Source organism: Mirounga leonina, unplaced genomic scaffold, assembly GCF_011800145.1.
Source record: "Mirounga leonina isolate KUSES-001 unplaced genomic scaffold, KU_Mleo_1.0 Mir_154, whole genome shotgun sequence".
Classification (NCBI taxonomy): domain Eukaryota; kingdom Metazoa; phylum Chordata; class Mammalia; order Carnivora; family Phocidae; genus Mirounga; species Mirounga leonina.
This window is the reverse complement of record NW_023270389.1, coordinates 59,370,776-59,392,885: the sequence shown is the minus strand read 5'-3', so window position 1 is coordinate 59,392,885 and position 22,110 is coordinate 59,370,776. Positions and strand designations below refer to the sequence as shown.

The window sequence follows — 22,110 nt, the reverse complement described above, 5'->3', positions numbered from 1 at the left end:
TGCAACCCAGGAAGGGCTATATTTTTTGCTATAAAACTCTTATAAATCTTATAAATCACTCATGCATTTAGGGCAGGAATATTGTGACACAAGAGAGATAAATGCTATTCCATACATGTAAACAGCAGAAATGTGTGGGTGGTTAAGAGATAGATGCATATATATCAGTGAATCCTAAATATTAATTCTTTTGGAGATTTTGATGTATGTATACAACATTAATAGAGTTTCTGCCTTTCTATAAAATGAAGATTTTAATCTGATGGAAGAATATATATTTAAATTGAAGAATTAAAAGTGTCATGTATTAAACTCATTTTAATTTTAAATTTAAACTGTCATGATAATCTAAGGAAGATGACTATAACTATAAAAGGACTAAACAAGCATTTGTAGATTTATCAATAAATTGACAGGTTAGAAGAAAGCTATCAAGATGAATATGAGATAACCAAGAAAAAAATAACAGCATTAAAAATGCATCTAACACAAGTTGGAAAGAAAATGATAAATAGGTATAGAAAACATCGAGAGTATGATGCTTATCTTATTAGAAATTCAGTCTTCAGTATACTAGCTATGTGTAAATCTCATATCTTTGAATAGTAGAGAAAAAATTGTAACCTCTTTTGTTCTCCTTTATGTTGTTTTTTAAAGTTTTTCCTATTACAAATGGTGCATATCCATCATATGTGTACAAGGTTAAAAGGCCATCTATAATCTTTAGTCCAGAAATATATTATAATCATAATCCTTTTAAACTTAATAACATGTCATGAAGATCATTCAGTGAAATTATAAGTTCTTTTACAATTTTTTAAAGGTCCATAACAAAACCAAAGATGTTGTCAAACTGAAATAAACCCTGGATCATCTAGGTTAGCCTTTTCAGCAATGCTTTAATAATCTCTTTAGATGACTGTGAGCCCTTTCTTGACCACTTCAGTCACTGGGAAATCATCAGTTTGCCAGGAAATCCTTACATTTGCTTGCGTGCTCTAATTATGAAAAGTCCTGCCCTATTCTGAATTTTGTTCACCTCCTTTAATTTCTCCCCAGAAGAGCACTGGGCTTGGAATACATTTCAGGTTTTCCCATCCTTTAGTGGCATACCCATAACTAAATCATGTTACTTTACTATACTTTCCTATACAGGCTTTATCTATAAAATCTGGCTAATATTTTTTGCCCCATATTCCTCATAGGGTTGTTAAAAGATTCAAGTAAGAAAATACTTGTGAAAATGACAATACATTTAAAGCAAATATGGATGATAAACATACTTCCTCTTTCACATATATTATTTGCAAATTATCATGTCTACCCCAAGTCCCTTCTCCAAGACAAACTGCCTAATTCTCTTCATCATCTCCTATAAATTATAATATCCAAAATCACTATCTTATGGACTCTTCTGGATACATGCTAATTTGCGAATGTCTCCTATAAAAGGTGCCACACTGAGCTAAACAGGATGATCCTGATGTGGCCGAATGAGTGGAAAATGAAATAGGCTTGTTCTGCCATTACTACATTTGGCAGTTTGCTGTGGTGCCTTCTGAGATGCAGAGTTTTTCTTATTACCACCACCTATGTCATTTATCAAGAGCTCATTTAATTGCAGCATTTGAGAAAATGTCTTTGAAAAAAATCTTTTAAAAGTCGCAAAATGATCAAAAGAGTAAAATGTAGAAAAACAAATAGTAATAATTTATTTTCTCTAAATCACATGACTGATTGGGTATAAGAGGTATATCTTTCCATTAATGAAAGAAAGAAGGCATTGAATTAGCACCTAAAATAAAGTTTAAGATTTATCTGTGACTTTAAGTTATCCATGATTTTATTTGTACTGTCTTTTCAGGAATAGAAAGAGCAATAATGGGCCCCCCAAATAACAAGCAGAAAATATAACAACCTGCTTGTTTTTATCAGTCACTTCTTTCTTTTTAGAAAGGCAACTCTAAGAAAGTACAAATTATTGGCAGCATATCAGAACATATCATGATCTGTCCCAGAATAATGTGTAAAGTAACTATTTACCAAGTTGGTCAGATGATTTCATGAATTGTTAGCTCGTCTAAGCAAAGGCACACAGGAATCCAAATCTGCTGTATTAACACTTCACTTTCCTTTGAGCTGAATACTTTGTATAGAATGGTAATCTCAAAAAGATAAGAAGGAAAGCAGTCATCCAATCTCCCAGCTCTGCTTGCTGTCTACCTTCATAACCGAAGCAAGTCACTTTATCATTCTCTGACTCTGTTTCTCCACCTGGAAAATCTGGAAAGTCTTACCTATGACTCCTTTCTTTCTATGACTGTTGAGAACTTTAGAGGAAATGCACTTCACACATTCAAAGATTTATGTCAGTGTTATTTTTTCTAACTGCTTACCTAAAGAAAGGGGATGGATTAGAGTTGAAAAAGTAATAAGGAGATGCCATTTGAAGTTGGATTGTTGTTGGCAGAAACCAATGTGGCCAAATGTGGTTTTCTTTTGTATTTCTTTTGCCAATTTCAGCTGGTTTGGGGTTGGCCCATTCTGAAAAATAAGGCTTCTTGGAACATGTCCAAGTAAGAAAAGCAAGCAGGTAGTTTAGTGATAATAAATTTCAAAAACTAATTTTTGTTTCCTGTGACTTTGCAACAAAATGTGTTTTGAGCTGGTCTGAAACCAGAACATCAAAAACCAAATAGTATACAAAAGGCATAACATTGGGGGAAAAATTTCAAGTCAAAAATCAAAATACAGCTCAGTGATTTCAGAAGCAAGATTTCTTGTCAAGAATAACTGCCATTAAAATGTTATTAGGCATAAGTGAAAATGATTTTAGGGGGGATGGAACCTAAGGGAGGGTCTGTTTTAGGAAACATAGTGAAATTTTATTTTATTCTCAATTTTCCTAGTCAGGTTTGTCAGATCTCAGAAAAAAATTAGGGGGCTCATTCTCTGCTGAGGGTTTATCACTATTGACATACAAAGATTGAAATTTTTAACTCAGAAAACTTTATCAGCAGAGTCTCTCCAGTTTTCTTTGGCCAGTGAATCACACTAAGAGTCTCTTGAGACCATCAGTGGAGACAAGACCAAAAAATTAAAAAAAAAAAAAAAAAAAAAAAGGAAACATGCAAGAGCATGCAGCCGTCACTGGAGCCTTCTGATATAACACACGGAGCCCACGCAGCACGAGAATTGGTCTGGCGTCATTGTTCCATGTTCACTGGATGCTGTAAAGTCTGATTTGCATTAGAAACCTCTGCATTCAATAAACAAAAATAGGGATAATGACCAAAGCGCTATTTGGAACAGAAAGCAAACTCAAGCAATGAGTGTTTTCCACTGAATTCATTCAAGATTTTATTAGTTGAGCTCTCACTTAGGTTATTAGGCTCAGCTTGCCTTTAATTTCATTGGCCTCAATTATTCAAAACAAAAGGAGCCCGGTGTGTGTGCGTGCGTGTGTGTGTGTGTGCGCGCGCGCACACACACACACACACACGGGGACGCATCACACACAGGCTTTGTACATTCTTCACATTGCAAACCCATCAACAAAAGGAGGAAGAAGATCTGAGGGGAATGAGTGGTTTTTGCGGGTTTAGGGATGGAGAATTTCTCTACATAAACAAGAAGGTTTGGATTGGAAGTCTGCTAAAAAAAATGTTACAGCTGACCACAGGGTTGTAAATCCAGACTGGAAGGAGAAGAAGAGAAACATTGCAAGCGAGTGAAGTGTGTGTGGCTGCAATGTTTGTGGGTTAGATGAGAAACAAGCGCTGAGTGAAACCGAGAAGGGGGGTGGCTGGTGTGATTTGTTTGGTGTGCGGAGCCAATAGAAATCCCAGACTGCGATAATATCCCGGTGCAGCGCCGCGCGGAGTCAGAGCCGAGTCTGGGGCCGGTGCACGCCTGCGAGCCGCGGCCCAGGGCGCACCGCGGAGCCGGCTCGCCGCCGCCCCCAGCCCGCGCGCCTCCGCATGGCCGCGGGCCCCCGAAGGCGGCCGAGGGAGAGCCGGCGCACAGTCCGCCGTGGACTCTATAGCTCAGAGGAGAGGGACCCGAGGAGGAGGCTTCCATCACGTCATTGCAGGTACGCAGCTTGTCACGACTAATGTGGCACAGACACGGTTTCTGATTTCTGCCTTCACAAGGCACTGAAAAGTAATTGACGTCGTTGGTTCCACTGTGGGTCGGAGTAGAAAGCACGGTCTATCTTGATTCACCCTCGATTATTAAAGCTGTTAACGTGTGTTTGGAGGCCACGGGGTTTATTCACCTATTGAATTCTCCGTGGGTGTAAAGCAAAGACCTTCAAACTTGACCGTCGTCTCTTTCTTTAAAATAACATCACTATCTGCCTGTTGTCACGCTGCCCACTTACAGATCTTGGTGACCTCCGTTATAGTGGTGACCTAATAGCAAGTCAAACACCATCTGATTATTAGAAAGCAGGCTTTGAGCATTCCCACCTACCTATCAGGTTAAGATCCTCCTCTAAGGAATAGGAACCAGAGCGGACTTGAGCATGGTTTTGATCTTTAAAGCGTATGGCCAACGTGGACTAAGCTCATGAGTGAAACAGCACTGGATCGCTTCGCTGTGGTTGAAGAAAGGGAGAGAAGGGAGAGCGAGACTTCTCAATGTGATGGTCAGTGACTCCTCTTCTGTACCTGATTTGTTTTTACATTGTCTTATGAGTTGAAAATGCATTTGTATTCTGCACCCGCAGGCAGGATGAGTTCCAAGACTTCATGTGTTACTACATTGAAAAGTCATGAATTGGAACTGTGTCATAAATGTGACACTTGTGAGGAAATGCCCATTTTTGGTTTGATTTTATTTGATACTAAAATCGGTAGACATGTGGCCACTTCTTTTCCTGTCTATTCATTTTATTTTGAGAAATGAATTTTGTAAAAAAAAAAAAAAATCTATTTCCGGGGATTTTACCATGTTTGCTTTCAAATTTTGAAGATGGTTATGTAACTTTTTTCTTCCTGTTGATTACTTGTGATTAAATTAACATTGCTTAATGAGTTCAGTCTTTGCCTTGGAAAAGCCAGTGGGGATCGAATGAAGGCTGAGTTAAAAGATTAGTCTTGCTTTGGGCGATCCTCAAATAACTGGGGTATAGCTGCTCTGAATCCCTGGATAAAGAGCTTTGCCTGCAGTGAAGAACATATACAGATTGGGACTCTAGTTCCACAAGAGAATGGCAGGTGCAGGACCAATGGAGGATGTTATCTTAATAGCACTCTTCTCAGTGGGTTCTTGGTAGAACATATTCAAACCCTCCGTTGCTAATTCACAATCAATTCCCCATTCTGTCATGCCTGCTTTTTAGGGCACGCCTTATCCAAGACATGTGCCTGCCCAAGGTAGATAAGGAAGATATAAGAAAGGTATTTGTTTTACATATCACAATGGAGAATTTACATTGACCTGTGGGGTTTTTTTTTAATCAAATTAATCTTTTGTCATTAAGGAAAGTGCATGCTTAGCTCTACCACGGAGTCTTGAAAACTGTTCATATTTTTGCCCAATGCCAAGTTTGAATGATTTCACGGGTATTTTTGAAATCATGTCAAAGAATAGACATGGCAAGTGAATATTTAGGAGAGAGCATTTTGATTTTAGAGATGAATATTTTTCTCTTTCTTATATCACAAAGGAAACTGATTGTCAAGAATTTACCTATTTAAATAAATACTAATTAATTGACCCAACTAAATTCTATTTGCAGCTAAAAGTGTAGTTTTGCATCACCATAAACATTTTTCAATCTATAAATATAATATCTGAAATAAATTGAGACCCATTTCCCTCTTGCCATTCAAACTTTAAAGCGATTTTGGGCATGTCGGTAGTGACAAAGTAAATGTGAGGCTGAACATATATATATATACACACTTTGTCTGGACTAAGAGACGCTGATGGCTTTTCAAAGATAAATGTCAACAATGCTTTGATTACTCGTTGTTTTGTGCTATCATTCTTCACTGAGAGAAGTAATCAAAAGTTCATTCCCTGTGCATTTTAGTATGGCCAGCTAGAGCTTTAGATACCCGCAAGTTATAAGTTTGGTAAAGTTTAAACAAGGCACATGCCTTTAACTCTCTTTAAAGTAAACACCTCTTCCTTAGTCCTCTTCTAAAGCAAAGGAATGGAATTAAGCTCCCAGTCTGGGCGCCGGTTCTTATTGATATGGAGAGGACTGGCCGGCCTAGGTCAAGGACAAGCACCGGGAGGCTGCAGAGGCGCAGGTTAGACCAGCCTCATTTGCACCTCAGCATTGCTAGAGCAGTCAGGCCGGGTTGCAAGCATTTTCTCAGTATCAGGACCCTTTAACTATTTAGGAGAAAGTGATGAATTATTGCAACCAAATGTGCCAAGTATTGGGCTTAAAACCAGTCACACAAAGAGCCAGCAAATAAGACAAATTGTTTTGAAGGGGAAAGTATACAGTTATAAACCTGGCCTCTGGTGCCATCTACGCCTGTGTTTGCTTGCCTAGCTGTTTCTCTTCCTACCACAGAGTTCTCTTTTATATAAATTGGACACACTGACCTAATAATGTATAGGATTAATTTTGATCCCAAGTCAGGCTAAAGTATGGTCCTCAAACCACTAATCTAAATAACAGATATTGCCTACGGCCACCACTTCTAGTTGGGAGTATGTCTTTGATTGGCCAGCTCATCCATAGGACCCAGCTCATGTGGATCACTGATTTGCAGAGCGGAGTCCCAGAGCCACATGGCAGTAAGAGAATGAATAGGGAGAGGGTCAAAGTACCACGGGTGTGAGGGGAGATGTTATAAAGATGGGCATCCTTAAATACGAATCCAAGAGTCAAAGGAATAATGAGTTTATTTCCTCAAATACGCTTCCAGTATAAACTTTCAGTGAGATTTCCTGAATATTTTAAACAAACTCTCATGTGTACACATGTACCTTGCACACAGGTATGGGATGAAAATAAAGACATTTGATGCGCTGTTAACACTCCCCTACACACAGGCCAGGAGAGGGCAGCACGCAAACTGTAAAAAGTGACGTCTCCTCTTGACCAAGGGGAGACTCCAATCTCCAAAATAGCTAAACCTGTCTCCCTAACTGTATGTGCCTTCTTCCCTTTGAAAAACTGAGTCTAGAGCCTTACTTGCTAAGGGATACACCATTCAGAAAGATTTGTTTCTACTTTTGCCTCCAGAGTTGGTGCCGCCCAGCAAAATAAAGAAAGCAACCTATTTAAGAGAGAACTCAACTTCTCTTTCTTTGAATTAGCTTCATTCTTTGAAGCTATCCAAGTGCTCTTTATCTTTACTCTGCCAGGAGATGGGTAGGAGAAAGGGAAATAGAATACAGAGAAAAAAGAAGAAGAGAGAGAATAGGGTTTCTTGAGTTTGTCCTCCAGGGGAAATGTTTATGAACTGCTTTTCTCCATACACCTAGCCTTTGTTTTAAGCATGTCTCAAAGGCAGGTTCAGGGCCACAAGAATACATTTTGTACACTGACAGTCAATAGTGTCTCTAGAATCCTAGTGAATTTGGTTTCAAAACAGAAGAGCTAGAATAGCTTTTTTTTTTTTTTTTTTTTTTTACTGGTTTCCAGAGTCTAAGACGTGCTAAAAAATAAGAATTATGCATCTACCTCTTAAAATGTCAGAGATTGGTCAAACCTAATCCCTACTACACCTAGTCCAGCCTTTTAGAAACTCATGGCTAATAAGCCTACACTGTTCTTACTTTCACGGATCAGCCATATTCTAGAGACAAACTGTAAATGTGCATAGAAGAGAGAAATAATCACTCTTAAAGTGGGCAACCTGTAGCTGGCAGTGATAATTCCTGCATGCTTCATCCTAATTTAGCTAGATTGGTGACTTTAGCTTCAGGAACACCCTTGTCACCTTGCCATCTTTGGTTCAAATGCCACACAACTTGCTGCTAAATATGAAGGCTGTAGAATGCAGCTTGGGGGGGGTGCTTTAAAACAAAGTCTGGGAGGCCCAGAAAAAAGCAGTCTTGGCAAAAAGCTGAGGTTTCTCCTGAGAGAAGAGGAGGCAGAAGGGACACTGGGCTGGGGATGGGCACACGAGGTGATCGAGAAGCCATGAAAGGGTAGTGCTGAGGCTTCTGGAGAGTGTGACTCCTGGGACCCTCAGGGTCTGCCCAGCAGGGCTCAGCCTTAGAAGCGCTTCTCTCTGGTGCCACTGTACTCTGCTAGGAGGTGTGGTGTCCTTGAATCAAAGCAAAAGGTTTTTTTCAAGGACGAAGTAAAGATTTCTTGGTGTCTGGGAAGAAAGGGAGGTCACTGTGTGTCTCCCCCATTCTCAGCCAGATTAGCCTCTGCAGCACTCCCATGTACTGTCTGGAATGACGCAGTTGCCCCAGGGCTTCTGTGGATGCTTGGGTGAAGGGGGTACATTCGTCCAGGGTCACTGTAGAACCAGGCACAATGCTGTAATCGTGGGGTGCCTGCAACAAGGGAGGGAGAGGTAAATCCTAGGAGCTGAGAAGCTCCACTGCTGTTTCTCAGTTTTTAATATAGTCCTTCCGAGCTCCTTGCAGTCAGAGAAACTCTGGGTTCCATCTCTTTTTTCTAGATTACTTTGCAATAAAGGAATCCCATGACTGAAGGGGAAATCTCTTTGAAGGCACTTCCCTGTTTGAGAGGCAAAGCAGGGTAAGTAAGATTACAGAATGCTGGCAGATACAGTAACCCTCAGGAGAAGACATACCCGATAGTTAGTTCTTAGTCACACTAAGAAAACCCTTCTGAATTGTGAATGCAAGGGAACTAGAGACAAAGGAACTACATGACTTAAGGAAAAAATTCTCCCAAAAGAGTTTTTGAAGGATATGATGCCACGAGCACAAATATTCACAAACATGACTTTCATGTTATGGATTAGTAGTCATTTCAAACTAAAATTCTCCACTCCTATAATTTATTTAAACAGCGAGAGAGGGGGAAAAAGAGAACACACAGAGCAGGGGAACACTTGACTAGCTCATGTGAAATGCTAAGCTGAGTTGACTTTGTCTAGTACAAATACCATCTGCATTAAAAATTATTCTGTTTCTACAGCTGTGACTCTAAAAGCTGGAGGAAGCTAATCTTATCACCTATGGGAAACTCGCCACCTCACTCTGCTTTTATGCAATTACAACACACACCCTGGATAATGCATTAAATTCTCTAATTGTAGTAGGAGTGTTGCAGGAAAGTTGATAGATGTGTGATATTGTACTTACAGTTAATAAAAACCCAGCAGCTCTATGAGATTTCATTGCCGACTGCTTTTTCTAATTTTTCAAATTTTCAAGCTATCTTTAATTTTCCCTTTTTGATCATTTTACAAATTAAGATTCATCTAACATTTGTTGAATGCATAACACATGCCAGGTTATACTAGACACATTCCTGCATAGTATGTAATTTAATCTTTACCACAACTCTGAGGATTTATCTTATGCAAGTTTTATTGATTGAGGCAATTGGTTATAACCAAGAATATAACCATTTATGCAAGCATTCATTCAACAGATAGCTATTGAGCTTCTTCTTTGTATAGCAGTAACAGCAACAGTAATAAAATAGTATGGTTATTGTCGCTAGCATGATCCTTTATATTATGTTTCCACATACATGGTTGCACTTAATTCCTGGATAAGCCAGTTACTCACACATGTAAAAACAACAAGCAAACATCTTTCTATACACCAACTCGTCACTAAGTGATTAAAATTATGTATATGGAAATAATCTTGATTGTTGCTTGATTTACGTCTATAGTCATAGGAGTGTCATTTGATAGAGTATAAACAGATGAAAAATATTCATCCTCAAGCCTACTACTGGAGAGAAAAAATAGATGTGTCCATTTTAACCCCTTGCTGAGGATGTGTTCATGTCTTGGGGCCACTTCCTGTAGCCTGCAGAGAGCACCCCTCATTGTTCCTCATTAAATCTTTGGAGCAATACCTAGACTTCATCTTGACAAATAATATGGAAAAAGTACTTAAGATATCTCACTTCTGTGAATTCAGAGAATGTAAACTTCGGAGAAGACAGACCATAGCATCACTGTGTTTCAGAGGGCCAAATGGCATTAAGACTCCTTTGACCTACTGGAGGGTTATCTGGTTATTATTGAAACTTATTAAGCTAGGAAACTCAGGAGACCGGGTCTGCGCCTGTTCCTGTTATTCACACTGGAAGTGTGGCCTTAGGGAGAACCTGCAATCTCTTGAGTTCACTCTTTAAAAAGAGAAAGCGGAAGTGGATCATCGTATTTCATGCCAGCCCTAAACATCAGTTCTACAAGCTTCCTTCTGTGACGATAGCTGACATTCCTTGAAGGATGACTATTTGTTAAGTATTTTATAGGTATCATCTAATCTTTATCAAAAGCCTAGTATTCTTTTTTTTTTTTCTAAAGCCTGGTATTCTTATTATCCCCACTTTACAGGTGAGATAACTAAGGCTTAGAGAGATTAAGAGCTTTCAAAAATTAACACAGACAAGCAAACTGCAGAACTGGGTTTCACACCCCCCTCCTCCACCTTTTGCATAGCATGTTGCACCTTCATTCACTTATTTATAGTATGTGTAGGGAAGATACTATGTGCAAGGTGCTGTGCAAGGTTATAGGGGATAATCGTGAAGAGCTCAAATAAGTGGGAAAGACAGAGAATACCCTAGTAATTATAATGGTGTTTCCTGAGTATGATAATACAGGATGTTTTGCAAATCTATGGTATTATTTTACCTTATTAACAAAACCATTGGACAATTTAAGTCTGCTGATTATAATAGCTCAACTCTTTTCTTTATATCATTTTGGATATTTCTCCCTCTCCAATATAGTGTGGCGTTAGTCTTCCTTGTGTAATTATTTTGGTCATATGTTTACATCTTTTACTAAATTTTAAATTTCCCTTGAGGACAGAAGCCATATCTTATTCAACTTTTGGTTTCTCAGCACAGAATCGATGCTTAATTAGTTGTACCTCCATTGAGCTCCAGCTACATCTAATTTACAGCTAGGATCAGAGACTCCTGCTTATCTGCTGAAAGGCGCAGTCTTCAAAAAGCTTTAAATACACACATTTAGCATAGGCTAAACAAATGACAAACTCAGTAATTCATCTTGGGGAAAAAACATTTTTTTTTCTTTTTGCTTTGTGTTACTGATCCCTTGTGTTACACATTTTTGTTTAATATGGTCATTTCAGTAAGAAAATCAAACTGTCATTAAAAGTCAATCCTCTTTTTAAACAACTTACTGCTTTGACTTTAAAATACTTTATCAACCATTTTGACACATTTTTCTCCCCAAGTGGGAGACAACTTCATCATTAAAGGGTGCCAAGGTGTTCCTGCAAGTTTATCCTTCATTCCTCTGGGGTTATGTGGGCTGGTCATAACATACTGGAATGCTTGCTAGCTTTCTGGGCTCTGTGCTTTAATTTGGAAATTAACAAAGTCTAGCTCATGCAGAGAAAGTGATAAGGTTACCAAAGATTCTGGAAACAGTGTCGGGTTTTGAATTGGAAGGCTTAATTTGGGAGAAGCAGGAGAGTTCAAGAGGACTGATTTGCCCTATGTGGTTGCAAAGAGCAGATTTTTAAAAATCTCTGTGAAAGAATTCTTTACCGTCGGGTAGTCTATGACAATTCAGGAGGGTCTATGAATTTGGGTGGTAAAGAAATTACATCTATGTTTCTACTGCCCTGAAACTGAAATATCCCACCCCCTTTAGTTATGAATGTGAGCAACATACCACACTAGCATTAGCAGAACTGTCGCCTTATCACCAAATAGAAATCAGAGCTATTTTCATATCACCTCACAGTTGATACAGATGTTTCAAAATATCACTTACACGTATCACTACTTCAAAATTATGGTAGTTATTATACCTATTTCTAGATCTTATTATTAACATGTAAAGAAGACCACATAAATCTATATCACACTTTTGTTTTTAAAATATGTTGGTATATATACATATTTGTGTATTTATACACATATATATGTGTATATATGTATATATGTGTGTGTGTGTGTATACACACATACATAGTTTCCTATTTAGAGTATGCATTTCTGGGAGCGCCTGGGTGGCTCAGTTGGTTAAGCATCTGACTCTTGATTTCAGCTCAGGTGATGATCTCAGGGTCATGAGAGCCAGCCCCGTGTTGGACTCTGAGCTGAGCGTGGAGCCTGCTTAAGATTCTCTTTCTCCTTCTCTCTCTGCCCCTCCCTATTCTCTCTCTCTTAAAAAAAAAAAAAGAGTATACATTTCTGAACTTAGAAACATTATCCTAAAAAGGAGCTTCAGTAGACCCAAAGGAGGTCCCTGGGGAAAAAATGTAAAACACCTCACTCTATAGGCTGGTAAATTTGGCTTATTAGGTGGCAAACTTTCTATCAACTGAAGTTGCCCCAGATGGAATAGGCCATCCTGTGAGCCAAAGAAGCTTGTGCTGGCAAGGGGCAGTGCGGAGGTGGGGTACTGGATGGATTTCAGTTGAGGGAAGTTATACATCAGACATGGAGTTGGGCATGATGCTGCCACCTAACACTGAGGCTACATGGTCAAGACCAAGAGACAAAGAAAAGTCCATTGCTTTCCTCAATTTCGATTTGCGAGGGTTTGAGCCAACCGGCTTCTGTAAGGAGAGAAGAGTCCTTCGGCGGTGTACATCACACCACCTATCCTTCTGTTTGTTTCTAGGCTAGTCTCAGACATCAGTAAGTACTTGTGAATTGGATGGCTGAGGGCCACAGTTACTGATCAGGTCTGGCTAGTGTCCTAAAGAGTCAGAGACCCACTGCATGGGGTTCCTAGGCATAGATAGCTCTAGGCTGCATTGTAATCGTCTTTTCATTTCTTCTCTCCCCTGCTGTACTGTGAGATACCTAAGGGGCCATGCATTTGCCTCTTGATGTCTCTAGTCCAAGATCCTTCATGTTTGGCAAACAAATTGATGAATGCCCCCTGTAGAGGTCACTGTTGTTGCAGAACCAGTGGCCCCATTTTTTAAAAATAAGGAAGAAAATGCGAGAAAGAATATTTCTGATTTTACTAAATGTAAGTATCATTGTGGGATGGGCTCATGGAGAACAGTTATGGGCCACTGAGTACCCAAATAAAAACCTCAGAGAAGAATCCTGTTCATGGTAAAATGAGCAACCTCTATTCAACTCAGTGGAAGTGTTGATAGCAAATACCTTTCAGGATGGCTGGGCCATGTGGGGTCTGATAACTTTTAGGGAGGTAAAAAAATTTTATTTGGGACTTAATTAAGCTGAGGAGGAGAGAAGTTCGCCTTCACAGAGGATGCCAAGGTGTCCCTGCAAATGTATAGCTCACTCTTCCATTGTTATGGACTCTGGGAAGGTAGTGCTTATGCTGGAAGGCAGAGTTGGGAGGGGACAAGAAAGGACTTATCGAGCACATACTATGCATTTTAGGTATTTGAACATACAAGATGTCATTGATTTTTATAAAAACTTCTTGCGGTAGGTGCTATTGTCCACATTTTACCAACAAAGAACTGAAGTATATTGAGCTTCAGTAAATTTCTTAACTTCACACGGCCACTAAGTGGCTAAGTAATCATTAATCTAAGAGCTTAAGAACCCCAAATAAAATTCGCTGCCTTTTCACTACAACAAAGCTCTAAAACACTGCCTTTTTCTTCCATAATTTTGGCTCTGTTGCCTCTCAGTGATGCAGGGTTCATCCTAGAGACTCACAGAGATAAGAGTCTAGGTGCGTTGTGTTGGGGGACACTACTACCTGAGGGACACTATTACTTAGAAGCAGTAATCTTCATCTAAAATTGCATAGTATTGTTTTAAGAATTATATAAAATAATGCTTTCATCCCAGGCACAAAAATGAAGTTCTTGTTATTATTTGTTTATTTATTTAGCAGGCTTTTGATATTGGTGGATTGGGGCAAAAAAGCAAAGGTCTTCAGAATGAGTATCTGTGAATGTTTTATAAAAGAACAGCGCATTACTATGAATACTTTAGAATTGGGAGTTCAAATCCAATTTTATGAACTGAGATAAATAAAGCATTTGAGTCTTAAGTTTATCTTTTAAATGTAATAATTATTTAGAAGAGTTAATTAAACACTCTCCCTAGAACCATTGATTCTTTTGACAAATATGTATGGATCCAGAGCTAGAAATGGCAGAATATCAAAAGACAGATCATATTTTCAAAGAACTTATAGCTAATGGGGAAGACAAGATGTACAGATCAATAATGAGGACACCAGGTAAAAACTGGATAAAACTGGTAAAGATGTGGACAAATAAGGTGACAAGGGCATTGGAGGACTGAGAAGTTACTTCCAATAAAGAATTTTTGATGCTCCAGTAAAGCCTGGGCAAATCACACCATGTGTTACTTTGCATTATTTCCTTTCTGTTTTCTCCATCCTATGACCTGTGTTATGTATTAATGTCTTCTAACTCATTGAGTTTTAGAGATACAAAGAAATGATTTACTTAATCTTCTAATTTTATATATAAGGAACTGATAGCCCGGAAAATTATGTGCCTTGTAAGACTGCTAAGTAGTTATTTTGTAGAACCAGAAATAGAACCCAGGTTCCCTGTCTCCCTGTCTGTTCCTCTTTCTACTACACCATATACCCCAGTGGACCTCCACCATTAAGCTAAGCCTAAATCAACAGTACATGAAGTGCTGTAGGAGATTTCACAAAGGTCCAAGGTGCAGCCTACGGGATGTGTGCCAAAGTGGGGGAGAAATCATTTTGCTTTGGGGACAGTAGAAAGATTTTGTATAAATGCAGTGTAGTCTGTTGTTGTTTAATTTGGATGAACTTTTCTCCTGCTCTCTGCAATACTAGATAATCCTAGAGCTTGAAATCCCCAAGGCTGAGGTCCATTGAGATAGTCCCAATCATTTTTAGAAGTCCAACAATGCCTTCAAATCAAGTGATGAACAAACAGAAAATGGAATGAAGTAGGCGGAGGAGTAAAGTAGCCTTGCATTCTCCTTCCTGGGTCGACAAGTGTCATAGTGCATTTTGGCTTATTAAAGTAATAGGAATGACTTTCCCTTCCCTCTGTTTGGACCGAGGATGGATCTTTGTGTGTGTGTGTGTGTGTGTGTGTGTGATATATGTAGTCAGGTTTTTCCACATGCCCAATCACTGGTGTCTTCTCTAGTTCAAATGCCCTAGTTAGACAGGTTTACTTGGTCATACTTAGAATTACTTTTACCAACAAATGCAGCCTCTGGACAGGATTTGCGAAAAGAAAAGAGTTGGTGTCACAGTCTAACCAGAATTTTCCTCCTCCTATTTGTCAGAGGAAGGTCACTCTCTGGAGGAAAACATTCTGCTCTTCCTCAGCCAGGTCATGTTGGCACAGTGCTTCTTATCCCTCCTTGTTCCTCTTATTCCTGGAACCAGACATGCACAAAACCAGACATGCACAGAACCAGACATCCACCTGGGACAGGCCGCCCAGTAAATAGTGGGCACTTCCCTCCTTTACTCTCCATTGAATGAATGACTGAGGTGCAGCGGTCCCTACCCGTGATGCCCCCAGATGACTCTGAGGGTCAGCAAGAGATAGATTTCTCTCTGTGGGAGAAGTACTATCCCTTATACAGTTAGGAAGATGTTTTACTCCAGGAGAGAAAGCAGCAGGAAGCAGGACATCGATCAAGCAGGGTATATTCAAGGCAGGAAAGCTGTACTCCATGGCTACTTGATTCCTGATTGCTACCTTACTCCAGTCGAGTTTATATGCCATTGACCTCAAGTAATTGGGCAGTGGAGGATGAAACAACTAACTGTTCATAAAACTTCTTTTTATCCAAATTTGGAGCAAAACTTGTGAACTCTATTCTTGGGGTTGAATGAGACAGCATTGCTGATGACTGATGTCTGAATAAGCACCATATGGATTTGTACAAAAGGAAGAAAATAATCCTCAGTTGTAAAAATATCTTTGGTCTTCATAAGGGTGATATGCACCCACATGTTTCTGTCAGGTAGTTTTGCTATAAACAATTATTCTTGGGCTAATAGGAAAATTTCCTTTTATAGTGATTGTACATTTTCCCAGATTATCAGTGTAGCATGCAAAATCCCACAACTTCAGAAACTCAAAAGATCAAAGGCAGAGGGACCAGTGGAGTCTTTAGACTCACCACACACCAGAACAATAGTTTGGCTACCAGAAAGCCCCTTTAATGACAACAAGAAAGTGCACTCTCATAATTACCAAACTGCGCTGTGAAAATTGATATGCATTCCTAATTCCTGCATTAGATATTCCTGTTGTTTCTTGATGGCGGTAAAATTCAGATTGTCTCCATATGATTAAAACATTGGCCAATGGAGGTTTGGAGCATTTAGTCAACATTAACTGCCGTGGTGTTGAATTGATTTTCTGTTTCAAGTGACAGCCAAGGCTATCAAATAAACCCAAGAATATCTGTTAGGGCGACTTCTGAATATATAGGCAGACTCAATATTGACACAGACTCAATAATCTCATTAAAGGAGGGGAAGAGATTTTCTCCATCTGTGTAGTAGCTGGCCTATGGGGTAGGTACATTGAAAATGTCTTTGGGGTGCATGAAAAAACAAATAACTTAGAGCATGTGGAATTTGAAAGTAAGGAACTGTAGTTGTTTAAATATAAAATAAGTCACAGATAATGTTAACAGATTGACCATCAGTTTAGAACGTTAGCCCTGTTTTGTCAGGGTTCTGATGGATACACAATCAGCAGACATTCCTGAGTGTTTACAGTGTGAGAGGCACTAGGAATATAAAAAGGACGAAGATAGGGTCCTGCCCTCCAGCAGCTCCCAGTCCATCAGGGGAGACAAGCACTAGACAGATAACAGCAACATTCAATAGGAGGGGCTACCTCTGAGCCAAGTGAAGTGGGAACAGGGCAAAAACGGCAATGTGGATCGCTAGTTTTGCTCTGTAGAGACTGTAAAGCCCACGTCCTACTGGAGGAAAACCATCTGCCTATGATGCTAAGGAGTTTACAGCTCCCATACATCATCTGTTCTGCACTTTCATTTTTTGGTTTTTTGGTTTTGTTGTTTTTTGTTTTTGTTTTTGTTTTTGTCCTTGTGACAGGACAATAGACCTGCTGTGCAACTTTCTCCTGGTCCCTTGGACTACTAGTGGAATGCAAATGGTTCGTGGCCTCTAAAGTGTCCTGCTGGTTCGCCTGCTTGTGGCTCAGGAGACTCTTTCGGCATCGCACTCTGAACATTCTGGCCTCTGGGTTTTGCTGCACACCAGGGACAGTGGTCTCATTCCTGGCTTTTTCCGAAAGGATCGTAACCACGATCATAAAAAAGGATTATTGGAATCCCAGCAAGTCACATTCAGGTGTAGCTCTTTGGAAAAAACATGATCTGAAGAAGGCGATGTGCCTCAGTAGAGTAGTAGTGCTCCTTGTTTCTGGTTTCATATCTGGCGTTGGCTGAATTTTAGTTCATGACGAAGAATGGCACAGTGGGCTTATAGTTTCCACCCTTTATTTACTTGTGCACTGGCCCGACACAGGATGGAGAAAGTGAATAGCAAAAGGTCAGATCCTTTTCTTTTTTCTTTTTCCCTCTCCCCCAAGTACGCACAAGGAGATAACCAAATGTTTGTTTTTCTGTCAGAACATAAGTTTGGGTACATCTACGTGACTAGAAGCAGCTGAACTAGAATCCTGTTTCATAACAGAGGCTTACCTGGAGTGCTCTAAACAGCTCTCCACAAGCCCAAATGGCATTAAACATAAATTCAGTCGCCTTGTTATATCGGGTGGCTGCACACAAATGACTGTGGTCAGTAGTAATGGGGGACAAAAAAGGTCAAGTGATTTCTCTGTAGTTTTGCATTTCCTTAGCTTCCCCCTGGAAAAATATAATGGATTTCAAACATTGACTAAGTTTCCCTTACGTAAGAAATATTATATAAAATGATTGATTAGATTTAAGATTCTACCTCATGTTTAAACAAGGAAGATATCCATCTCACAAAGGAATTCGGAAATGCCAATGATTCACTAATAATGACAAGAAAAATAATCTTTGTCATTCATTGAGCCCATCCACAGTAGAATAATCTAATTGTAACTGTGATTAGAGGAGGCCACACCTCATTTAGAACTTACTATATTCCAAAGACGGGAGTCAGTCTTTTCACATGCATTTAAGCCTTAATAACAGAGCTGAGAAAAGCACTGCTATCTCTGTTCGCCAGAAGTCTGAGAGTCAAGTTATTCCCCTTTGAGCAAAAGTTAGGCCCTCTGTCTATCTACCTCCAAAGCTCTAACTCATAACCCTCATGCAAGATTATGACCTACACACATTATTAGGTGTTTTACAAAGATAATCATATTAATTTTCAAAGCAACCTTAGAGTCAAGTCTTACTATTATTCCTTTCGTACACATGAAGACCCAAAGCCACACTGCCAATAGCAAGGAGCCAGAATTCAGACCCAACTCGGCCTGACTCCAAAGCCCTTGCTTTCCATCTACTCAATATGCTGCCTCCAGACATGTTCCAGGACGCTATCCTCATCCTCAGATTGCCTTTCTTCCCAGTGGGTTTTCTGGTGCCTGAAATTCCCTTAATAGGAAATAACACCTTCCATTCCATAATTTGGAAAATGGCTTGGAAAGAAAAACACTGCTGGGGTATTTGAAGATTGACCAAAGACTTCTGGGTTGCCAAGGCCAGCATACAGGTGCACAGGGGGAGGGGGACAACGGAGAGAGAGTACACAGGGAGGGTCTGAGGGCACAACACCGAGAGAACAAAATAAATTAAGGAAAGGAGCCTGAGGATTAATGAAGAAAGCAACTACTTCACCATTTTTCTAAGGGCTAGGTCAGTGAACCACACTGCCTAGTATTAAACAAACAAATAAACAGAAAACTCTGAACTAGGTTTTTTTTTATTTCACTGTCGCATTCCCTGAAAATATTATTCACAAGTAGATATGAGGCCAAAGAGCATATATACCCTTAATGTGGGTTTTTCTTGGGTCTTGCCTTTATATCTTGTTTTTATTATTAAATTCTCTAAAGTTCTACCCACATAGGGTTATCCCACCTCTAATCCTAAATGGCAGAAAGAATTTCTTGGGCCAATATTCCTATCTTCCTAGACTCATATCCAATATTCTACCCTGTTTTATTTCCTCCCAAAAAGGAAAATAATGACCCGATTTTCATCCCTTTATTCTTTTATCAGCTCTTTATTGAACATTTTCTCTGTATGAAGGAATTCAACCCCATACAACAACTGATTGACTGCTCCCCATAATGTCAAAAGTCGCATGTGGGGGCTCCTGGATGGCTCAGTCATTAAGTGTCTGCCTTTGGCTCAGGTCATGATCCCGGGGTCCTGGGATCGAGCTCCACATTGGGATCCCTGCGCAGCGGGAAGCCTGCTTCTCCCTCTTCCTCTCCCTCTGCCCCTGCTCCTGTACTCTCTCACTCTCTCTCTCACAAATAAATAAATAAAATCTTTTTTAAATAAAGTAGCATGTCACAGACATGTACCTCTGAAACAAATCATACATTATATGTTAAAAAAAGAGGAAGAAGAAGATAGTAGGAAGGGAAAAATGAAGGGGGGGAATCGGAGGGGGAGATGAACCATGAGAGACTATGGGCTCTGAGAAACAAACTGAGGGTTCTAGAGGGGAGGAGGTGGGGGGATGGGTTAGCCTGGTGATGGGTATTACAGAGGGCACGTACTGAATGGAGTACTGGGTGTTATATGCAAACAATGAATCATGGAACACTACATCAAAAACTAATGATGTAATGTATGGTGATTAACACAACATAATAAAATTTTAAAAAATGTAAAATAAAAAAAGTAGCATGTGTTTTGCACAGCAAGGAACTTAATTTCTGGGAATAAAACTGATGAGGCACCTCTCAAAACTAGGGTGACCATAAAATTTATTGTCTAAACCAGACACTTCTCAGGGGGTGCTATTAATAATTATGCTGGGACAAGAGGCAGAAGGCAGGCCACTGCAGGGCAAACAAGGGCAAGGAAGAAGAGTGGTCTGGCCGCTAGGGTAGTGTAAGCCCTTCACAGTCCTGGAAAATCACATATGACACTGAAAGCAATCACATATATTCATTGACAAGCACTAAGAACCTCGTGTGTACCAGGGCAGGGCTTGTCACTATTAAGGAGTCGCTGACGATGCTCACAATCTAGTGAAAAAAGACACATACTTGACTTAAGTTCGTAATAGTAACAGGGCTAACCGACACTCACTGAGAACTGTCCATGTGACATGTGGTTGATTTTTTGTTCGTTATCTCATGTAATCCTCACTCAATCCTATGAACTAAGTAGTGTATCTATGCTGGGTTTTCAAATCGGGATACTGAGACTCAGCAAGGAGGACATGTCCAAGGTCTGTCAACATACAACTAGTGGAAACAGGGCTCAGGCCTCTATGTGTGCAGGTTCCAGACCTGAGCTCATGGCCACCACGCTTTGCTGCTTCCCTGTGGAGGACACTAAGACACATGTCACAGTGGAGGTAGGAGCCGAGTGATGGTGGGGTGCAAAGAAACCTCCCACCATGTCCTGTGGTGCATGTGGAGCACTCGAGGAGGAGAAGGGTCACAGAGGAGGTAGCATTTGAGATGGGTCTTGATGAAAACCTAGAATTCCATCAGGAATCCAAGGAGTGGGATGGAGATATTCTAGGCGAAGGGCCAGGGGGAACAGATTTCTCCCCTATAGCACCAGGGTATAAAGGGGCAGGGAGAGGACCTGTGCCTTCAAAGTACTTGTCTCTGCAGTGGAAAGCAGGAGAGGGCCTAAAGGTGACAACAGTTTGAAGGCACATAAGCCTATGATGGTAGGCAGAGTTGTGCTTTAGGATCAAGCTCCCTGTTAGGGCCAGAACCTCGGTCCCCATTCTGCCCTGAGCTCTTCCTTTCATGTGACAAATTGACTCCAACTCTAATGCTGTTGCTAGAAAGTAGTTTCTGTGACATTTCAGAATTTTGATAGACTCCTTGTTAAGCATTGAATCAAGGAATAAATCAAGAATAGAAAGACTTCAAGAAACCCTATTTGTCAGATGGCGTCCAATGTTGGAGTTCCACCTATGGGAGTTTTGAAAATAATTAAAATGTACCATTTTAACTGCTATTTTTTTTTTTAGTTTAAATTTTTTTTTCTGATGGAAATATTTTTAAAAAATGGTGTTTATTTTCCTGCACTATTAAACATGATGTACTAAAGGTGATGAAACATCCTAGAGAACATCAGTTGTCCTCTAGGCCCTCATTTTTTTATTAAGATACACATTTATTTATATTAATTTAATAAGCAGCTATAGAGTGCTTGCTCTGTGCCATGTACTGTTCCAAATGCTTTATAATTAAGTCATGTCATCTTTATGAGGCTGAGATTTCTCATCTGCATGCTGTGTGCTGAATCACATAAGAACACTATGCTTTTTCCTCACTAAAGTGCTGTGGCTTCTTTTTTTTTTTAAGATTTATTTATTTATTTTAGAGAGAGAGTGCACAAGTGGGGAGAGGGGCAGAGGGAGAGAGAGAGGGGAAGCAGACTCCCCACTGGGCACAGAGCCCCACACAGGGCTCGATCCTAGGACGCTGAGATCATGACCCGAGCTGAAACCAAGAGTCAGACACTTAACCAACTGAGTCACCCAGACACCCCAATGCTGTGGTTTCTTATTCCTTACACTTAACCATGGTGAATTTGCCTTATTAGCAACAGTGAACCAAATAACAGAGCTTCTTAAAGTTAAATATGAAATAAAAGTACACAAGCTGGTGGGGAAGATGGTAGAGGTGGAGGTCAGTCTTCTAAAAATTATGGAAGATTTTGTGCATGAATTTTGTGCCATGTGTTTTTGTTATCCAGAGATCATTTTGACTTGGTTTCCAGCTCTTGACTGTGTTCAAAGATGTCAGATAAATGATATTTAGCTAGAGGAGAAGCCACTTTAATAGCACAGCTCTAGGAAATGCGAACTTTTAACTTCCATTTAGAACCATGGA

The 22,110-nt window shown here is 39.9% G+C and overlaps 1 protein-coding gene across 6 annotated transcripts in view; it reads left to right on the top strand.

Annotated features, from left to right (window-relative positions):
* Window positions 1-3,982: 3,982 nt before the first annotated feature.
* GREM2 (gremlin 2, DAN family BMP antagonist) overlaps window positions 3,983-22,110 on the top strand; it is a 106,759-nt gene continuing 88,631 nt past the window's right edge. Inside the window, exons 1-3 of one of the 6 annotated variants that reach the window (XR_004680300.1) lie at window positions 3,983-4,093; window positions 8,613-8,692; window positions 9,098-10,914. Coding sequence is in view for 2 of the 6 variants with exons in the window: in XM_035010929.1 (XP_034866820.1) it covers window positions 8,637-8,692 (56 nt within the window). In the remaining 4 variants the exon portion in view is untranslated. Of the gene's footprint in view, window positions 4,652-8,612; window positions 8,693-9,097; window positions 10,915-22,110 lie in introns of those variants that run through there. The other 5 variants (XR_004680299.1, XM_035010929.1, XM_035010928.1 and 2 more) reach the window with 5 other exon arrangements.